This window comes from Bradysia coprophila, unplaced genomic scaffold, assembly GCF_014529535.1.
Source record: "Bradysia coprophila strain Holo2 unplaced genomic scaffold, BU_Bcop_v1 contig_350, whole genome shotgun sequence".
In the NCBI taxonomy this organism is placed as follows: Eukaryota; Metazoa; Arthropoda; class Insecta; order Diptera; family Sciaridae; genus Bradysia; species Bradysia coprophila.
Window position 1 is genome coordinate 12,039,988 of NW_023503608.1, and position 7,972 is coordinate 12,047,959.

Genomic DNA, 7,972 nt, shown 5'->3' on the forward strand with positions numbered 1-7,972 from the left:
AACATTGAGCAATACAGTTCCAGCTAATTTATTTTACAAGTTATTGTCGGTGCCAATAGTTCCTTCACGACACAAAATGAAATTTCAATCTCAAAATCTGTCTTTTTTGATGATGAACTGGTCATGAACTCTTTTAGATGACGTATCTACAAACCCGTGTTTAGCCGAATAAGTTTTACGATTTTTATGATTCGTCCAGCCATATACGAAAAACATGAAACACGAAAGGACCAAATTGATGAGCTGTTTAATAGAACATTTGTAAAGATAGAATCAGCTTCTTTACGTGATTAAGACTGTATTCACGTACTTGAATCGTCAACACAACGATAACGCCTACCGTTAATGGATGGAACATAACAGCTAAGTAATCAGTCACCAATGTTTTGCAGCCCCTCTCAAATGCATTTTCTTGAGTACAAGCTGTTGCGTTCTGCGAAATTTCCTCATACATCTCAGTCACCATAGTCATCTCAGTCACCATAGTCATCTCAGTCATCATAGTCATCTCAGTCACCTCAGTTTCATTTCGCATTGAGCAGCACGATTTTGGTAAAGTTTCAGTTACCACTGCCCAATCATTTAGTGAATTCACTCCGCAGCATCCAAACTATTAATGCAAATATATAATAATTAGATCGATGAGATTATGAACATTGAGTTTGAAATAATCTTACGAAATGCTGAATGAACTCCCAAATATGGAAGAATATCTCATTATCTTTAGAAGATTTCATTGTGTCCGTTAGGTAGTCGTTCACAGATTTGTTGAGTTGGGCATACAGATCGTAGACGAAGTATACAACTCCAACTTGACAAGCAAATATAATGAAGAGTAATACTGCGAACTGTAGAAATATGTGGTTAGTTTCTCAGCTCATACAGAAAATACACAAAGTTTGAGACACTAAAAGTTATGTAAGAATTCGAGAGAAGAAGAACCAGCAAAACCAACTTCTTGGCTTTTTTAAATTTAGTAAAATTAGTTAGTTCTGTATTTAATTGAAGAGAGTTCAGTAAATTATTCACACGTCTAAGTAAATGGAAGTGGAAGAAGCAAACTATGATCATAACACTACTTCTAGCATTAACACTCGAATGTCATACGCCAAAAAGCCTCCAAATTCTCATACATGTATGCGTGAACACTTGAATGTGTTGTGTACACAACTACTGTCTGTACGAAGATCCATCAAATATTTTCTATGTTAATGCTAGAAACAGTGAAACGTCATAATCCACAATTCACTGAAAAACTAAATAGTTTCTTCAGTTTTCAATAAAAATATTTTAGAATTAATATGAGGAGGTTAGGAACTACAGAGTACCATTTTGTATGAAAAATGTTTCCAGATTTTTTTAGTGTGCCAAAATTGGTTCGACACACTGTCCCCACGGTGAGCTTGAAAAAAATTTTATTTGACCTCTCGTGGACATGAAATGTTTTTAGTGGTTTTTGTAGAGGGCGGCACCACGAGTAAGAATAACATAACAAGAAAATATTTCGATGGGAAAATTTTTAACTAGATCGATTTTTCGTTTTTCTGTGCCCTGCAGGAAGCTTCGAAAACTGTTTGGACCCTACTGGTGACTTGTTTGATCACAAAAATATAGTTACTGTTTAGCCTGAGGTCTAAGCTTTACAGCGATACCAATCATGACATTCATGACTACCAACAAACATCTTTTATGAAGGAAAGTCATTCTGCTATGTCGATGTGAATTTTAAAGGCTGTATCATACGTGGATTACTTATATTTTCTCTTATAAATTATTTTTAGTTATTTTACATAATTTAAGGGGTTAATAAAAGGTCGAAAGAAGATTTTTAACTCGAAATAGGTTTCTTTGTAAATTGCACCCATGAGTAAACTGCATTATCTCGAGTCAAAAATTAACAAACCTTTCTTTTGTTTCGTTCGTAGTTTCTCCAATAGTCATTCTAAGCTAATTCTGCAACATTTTAGTTGTTTCCACTAAAAAATGAGACATTATACGAAGAAATTTGGGTGGTCGTTCAGGTGTACCAACAAAGATTTTGTCAGAATGAAATCCAAGCTCATCCTTTGACCTTTTATTAACACTTTAAATTATGTTAATTAACTAAAAATACTTTTTAAGAGAAAATATAAGTAATCCACGTATGATACAGCCTTTAAAATTCACATCGACATAGCAGAATGACTTTCCTTCATAAAAGATGTTTCTTGGTAGTCATGAATGTCATGATTGGTATCGCTGTAAAGCCTAGACCTCAGGCTAAACAGTAACTATATTTTTGTGATCAAACAAGTCACCAGTAGGTTTCAAACAATTTTCGAAGCTTCCTGCAGGGCACAGAAAAACGAAAAATCGATCTAATTAAAAATTTTCCCATCGAAATATTCTCTTGTTATGTTATTCCTACTCGTGCTGCCGCCCTCTACAAAAACCACTAAAAACATTTCATGTCCACGAGAGGTCAAATAAAAAAAATTTCAAGCTCACCGTGTCCCGTTTCAGTACTCTATTTAGAGGGCCACACATGCTTGAAGTGCGTAGGACTCTCTGAATTTCATTACCTTGAACTTTTATCATAATTTCTTACCGTCATTAGCATACATCTATTCTTGCAACATGCACCACAACAGCCCAAAAATGAAATGAATACAATAATGCCACCAAATGCAATCGGTCCATAGAATAGTACATTAAGGCTTCCACTCCCTACAATCATTTGTATAAAACAAAAATTTAATTCGTACTTCATTCCAATTTAATGAAATGGAATACCTATCATCGAATTAACGGTCATCATACCGAATATGCTAGCACCAAACATTAGTGAACCGAGTAGCTGCAAAAAAAATCTCACGTATATTGCCAGCAGAAAGAATGATTTACATTTCTAATCCACTTACGAAAGTAAATAAATTGACAACGATCACAAAACATTTGGGAAGACACATTCCCACATCAACCGCTGTTATTTTACACATTTTCAATTATTGAAATTTCAGATGACTCAATAATACCACCTGAAAATAATGGAAATAATCAGGAATGAGAGTAGATGATAAAAATTTTGTTTTGCAACTTTGAACCATCGACGATATCTGATTATCAACGGAAGTTACTCTAACATAACAAGTGCACAAATTCAAAAGGTCTTAGACTACAGAGGAGAAATAACTAAAAGAGATCCACGATTTACTCTATATTTGCCCAGAATTGTGCCATTATTGACCCATTATTTACTATATTCAATTCACCCGAAGCCGTCCCGCACCCGAGATATTTTTCGTTCGTGGACACATATTGTTCATCCAAGTCCAGAATGAAATAAAAATGTCACAAGTTTTGGCGAAACGATTAAACAACAGGACTAATTAAAAATGTTTCTTTCAATCACTTGGTCAAATGAAAACGAAACGAAAACAAAACTGTTACTCTCTGTCTTCAAGATGAGAATCAAAACAACCAAATAAATGCCGAACCAAAAACAGGTTCGATTTCACTCTTCCCAATTTTGCCAATTTTGTTTTTTCGCCGACCTGTTTGCGTGTGCCAATCGTTAGTTTCTTCTAAGTCCATGTATTATTACAGACATCAGTGCAATTTTCTAAGGCCCATCTTTCATGGTGAATAAGGAATTCCCATGTGTAATTGGGACCCCGGTCGTAAATTGGTATATGCGGTAACAATAAAATTAGCAAATAATACACAAGTCTAACCCCATAATTTTTCACTGCTTGTAAATACCAATTTACAAGTTATGCCTCAGATCTGTTGTTGATTTGTTTTATCTAAGTCCGACATGGAACAGAAGCTAAGATTGATTAATTGCTTTGAAAATCCTTCGATTCACTTCACAAATCATTCGTAGACCTTTCGCCTTTAGAAGAAGTTCCCGAGTAATCTATACTATGGACATTTTCAAATTAATTGATAGAAGAAAACGGAAAACTCAATCAAACGGTTACACTACAAGACTAGATGACACAATGTCTGACTTTATCGAACATACGTTAGCAATTTTCCGAAACTTCATAGGAAATGTAAATGAATTAAAGGTTAAAGAACATCACGCACTGTTTTACAAAGTTAAGTGGTTTCTAACACTCTATACGATATTTCGGGAGACAGAAATGACTTATTAGTAATGCACTTGGTTTATAATGTTCTTTCCTTACAACAATTGGTAAATAATTGACCAATACACTAAGTTTTGTCGCAATTGACTCGATATAAATACACCTATCAACATTCACTGATAAGTTGAGAATAAAATCTTCGTTTTCATAATATATTTCTATTCTTAATTTTTGTCGAACAATTTTTGTTATATGGACCGGTTTGTTTTGCTAATAAAATGCACAAATTCTCAAGGACAAAGAACAGAAGAAAAGAAACAATCAGAAAATCATATTCGTTTTGTTTTTGGTTGGCGAAATTATTTGCATCCTCAGTGGTCTTTACATTTAATTGAAAAGTTAATTCAATCTTTTGTCGTCTCAGGGACTAATGATCATTAAATAATGTTTTAAAATTAGAATACTATAACTTACTGGATAGATAAACAAATTGTGTTCGTTGCCAGATAGCGCTAGCTAAAATGGGAAACCTAAAGCTTTTCTAAAAAAAATCGAAAATTTTACCTTTATATTTTTGCGTCTTAGGACCATAATTCGACATTTTTCGTCACAGCGTCGATGATTGAAGAATTCGTACTGCTCACAGCGCGGAAAGTAACGTTGAGTAACTAGAATAAATTCTCTTTTTTATGTTTCGTCTAATTAGGATCCTTACGGTGCACAAATGACAAACGCCGTTCGTAACTAATTTTAAGTTAGGAATTTTTATCACTTTATCACTATCACTATTCAATTTCACGTCTATAGGTTTGTTCCAAGGCCATATGAATTGTCAAATTTCATCCATATAACCATAACCTCAATAATACCTCTGTGTAAATCGCGTAGGCGACGTTGGTCGATTTGTATGAAATATCACGTAAGCGACGTTGCTATGGATGAAATTGTCGTTGTTCGGGTTGTCAAAGTTCGTGTTTACAGTTACTTGGAACAAACCTATTGAAACTGTTGGCGGCTGATGATACTTTTTTGATCGGCGGTGGAACTCGGTGGCTCGCACCACTAGCTTAATTTAATGTACACGTTTATTGAAGAAGATAAGCTATTCATTTCGACAACTAGAATACTTACCAATCAATTGCAATTACATTCTCATCATTCTTGTTTCAATTTTTAAAACAATGCTGGTAAACCTGAAGTTAATCTTCTGACCTTGCATTCCACAAGTTATTGTATACTTCTACAAATGAAACACTTGAGCTGTGTTGCCGGCAAGCGCCGGTGATTGAATGATTTATTTGCAAAGTATGCATGGTATTTATAGGATGTTACAAGGGTTGCTGTGACTCAATACATTTCAATGGATTACTACGATCTGATACACAGACAGCAAGCATAGTAACAGTTTCACTATCTGATCTATTACTTCATTTGATCGAAGATTTCCCTAGATTGATTTCAGAAATCTTTTACTTCATTTGTTTTGAACATGCTTTTTGCTATATAAGACCTCTTGTAGTCAGAGCTTGTCGTTTATTATTACTGTATTTGTCGATAACAGATGACAGCCGTCTGTAACAGGTTAACAGATTACATTTAGGAGAACATTTCAACTGGGAATGACTTTGTCTTATGGTGTGACTGTATAATGTAACTTTAACTCAATAAAAAAGACAAGATAAACGTTTCCATCAATTCTAGTAATCTAAACAAAGCCCAGGACTTTAGACATCAATTCAAAAATATATCGACTGGCTTAGAACAACGAATTTTAACCGAAAATACTATTAGCATAACAAAGCCCTGGTTTCGATCCTAATAAAGATCTGTTTTAATTTACGAGAATTTCTACTGCAGTAATAACATTTCGAAATATTTAAATTCAAATTTTAAACACACAATTTCTGGCCTCAAAGATCATTTCACTTCTTTTTTATATTCAATGAAAATGGTGAAAATTGTGAGGAAAATTAAAAATTTATTTTTAGAATCAACTCAACGCATTAGGTACATGTGATTATAACACGAGCGCTGTTATTGCCAAATAATTATTACGTATACGGAGATAGAAAGAAGAGGCTGAGCGGTGGAGAAGTCAGAAATAAACAAAAGTGCATCTGAAATCCAAATATTTACGTTGTGAAATGGAAAATGCAAATTATCGAAATTATTATCAATGACGATGGTGCCCGATTTGTAAACGAAACAGAAAAGTTCTGTTAAAAGTAATCTAAATAGACTCTCGAGTAGACTCTTTGCAGTGACAAATGTTTTGAATACTTTGACTAGTTTGACCGATTTTTTTTTGGCGTTGAATAAGTATGAATAATTGACACCGTATACAAAAAAGAAGTAATGTCGCAATCTCAGGTATATCTTTTTCTATATGAACAGTTTGATATTTGGAAATGGATTGCAGGTACAAAGTTATTTCATGAAAAAAATTCTATTGAGTGTGTCTCATATATTTTTCGTTTTTTGTTGTAAATTGTAGGACAAAGACAAAAGTATCATGCAGGTGTTAGCTTATACGGGAGAGAATATTGCTATACCAAAGATGGAATATTGGCATTGCCTCATGTAGTTATTATATGAAAGATTACCATTTTTTTCTATTCTATTATAATAATAAGTTTCGTGTTGCAACCGTTGTAATTAGACAAACACTTTCAGCGGAGCGCCGTTGAAGAGAACATTTACTCTAGCTGTGACGAATATCTCTGAAATGGATTTCAATGATCAAATCACCTACTTTAAAGAAGGAGAATTTTCAACCACCAAATATTCGCAAGAAAATAATAATGGCAGTCACTTTGCTGTAGCTCTGATTAAGTATCTTCTAGACATCAATCATTTGGAACCGGAATTAGAAGAATATCTTCATCCATCTAATAGCAAGTAAGTTTGTAAGCTTAATAATTTAATCGTTTGAGGTCTCTTAAACGGTTTACAACTGTTTTATCCCTCCAAACTACAAGTACTATGCACTAAAGTCCTGTTTAATGCTCCAGGTACTTCTGTAACCTTATGTAGCTATTGAGGGTCTTAAACAGCCACCCAACAAAGGGCTGGTATGATTAACGTTTAAAATGTTGTTTTTCAAAGATCATCGTTTACTTTATTTAATTAGATTACACGCCTTGCAGCTAATGCAGACACGAACCGAAGAAATTATGGAAAATGGTTTTCCATTCCAATCGTATAACCACATTATTACCCATGAGCCTTCACAGCACAAACGTTTTATGTTGTTTTTCAAAATCTGTATTAAAATTCTTGAATTAAAAGCAGGTTTGTTTGTTAATCATTCAGATTACATGTTTCAGGGCCTATTATTGGTAATGAATTACTGAAAAAATCGGTGAAGTTAACATAAAGTGGGAGCAAATTAAAATGATCGAATATGAGTTTATCCAGACTTGAAAGCCAGTATTGTCTTACATACAGCCCATTTGAACTGTTTATATTGCATTTTTTAGGTTTATTATCTGTAAACAGTTCCAATGCACACGCATAAGCTCGACTTCGAAGTATAAACGTGCGCGCGCAAGCTCAATACACCGAAAAAACATTGTGAATGTTATACAAATCGATCGAAAGCTTGTTATTTAGTTCTATACTCGTTTTCAAATCACGATACGCTCAAAATCTTCATAATCGATCATTTTAATTTAGCCTGCCTTTATTTGTCAAAATTATCCAAATTACTGTCAAAAACTCTTAATAATAGGCCCTGCCTTGACTTATAAAATTATCAAAAGACATCGAAACATTCTTTTATTTTAACTTCGAAACTCCATTCTCTAAATTAATTAGGCATAAGCCTAAATGCGCTATGATCACTTCAAAATGCCTGCAAAAGTAAAATAAAAGGCCTAGGCTAGGATATATTACCACTG

General features: G+C 33.8%; 2 protein-coding genes across 3 annotated transcripts; one reads left to right on the forward strand and one right to left on the reverse strand.

Moving 5' to 3' along the window:
- Nucleotides 1-4,280, reverse strand: LOC119081042 (leukocyte surface antigen CD53-like). Of its 2 annotated transcripts, none has more exons than XM_037189746.1 (7): nt 4,173-4,280; nt 2,901-3,017; nt 2,773-2,836; nt 2,588-2,706; nt 678-848; nt 311-610; nt 1-243 (listed from the first exon to the last, which is right to left on the reverse strand). In XM_037189746.1, the coding sequence occupies exons 2-7, from the start codon at nt 2,976-2,978 to the stop codon at nt 91-93; spliced, it is 885 nt and encodes a 294-aa protein (XP_037045641.1). In that variant the 5' UTR covers nt 2,979-3,017; nt 4,173-4,280; the 3' UTR covers nt 1-90. The 2 variants fall into 2 exon arrangements, with proteins under 2 accessions (XP_037045641.1, XP_037045642.1); XM_037189747.1 differs by lacking the exon at nt 4,173-4,280 and adding an exon at nt 3,183-3,596.
- Nucleotides 4,281-6,139: 1,859 nt separating this feature from the next.
- On the forward strand, nt 6,140-7,590 carry LOC119081135. Its single transcript, XM_037189880.1, has 5 exons — nt 6,140-6,492; nt 6,568-6,653; nt 6,747-6,971; nt 7,204-7,364; nt 7,553-7,590. The coding sequence occupies exons 1-5, from the start codon at nt 6,460-6,462 to the stop codon at nt 7,588-7,590; spliced, it is 543 nt and encodes a 180-aa protein (XP_037045775.1). The 5' UTR covers nt 6,140-6,459.
- Nucleotides 7,591-7,972: the final 382 nt, after the last annotated feature.

What these genes read in the sequence shown, in the direction of transcription:
- LOC119081042 (XM_037189746.1), bottom strand. Translation starts at nt 2,978, where the DNA reads ATGTGTAAAATAACAGCGGTTGATGTGGGAATGTGTCTTCCCAAATGT. An exon ending in TTGTCAATTTATTTACTTTC is followed by an intron (nt 2,837 to 2,900) that starts GTAAGTGGATTA and finishes TTTTTTTTGCAG; the next exon opens with CTACTCGGTTCACTAATGTT. An exon ending in GGGAGTTCATTCAGCATTTC is followed by an intron (nt 611 to 677) that starts GTAAGATTATTT and finishes TTGCATTAATAG; the next exon opens with TTTGGATGCTGCGGAGTGAA.
- LOC119081135 (XM_037189880.1), top strand. Translation starts at nt 6,460, where the DNA reads ATGAACAGTTTGATATTTGGAAATGGATTGCAG. An exon ending in TATTTGGAAATGGATTGCAG is followed by an intron (nt 6,493 to 6,567) that starts GTACAAAGTTAT and finishes TGTAAATTGTAG; the next exon opens with GACAAAGACAAAAGTATCAT. An exon ending in AATTCTTGAATTAAAAGCAG is followed by an intron (nt 7,365 to 7,552) that starts GTTTGTTTGTTA and finishes TGCATTTTTTAG; the next exon opens with GTTTATTATCTGTAAACAGT.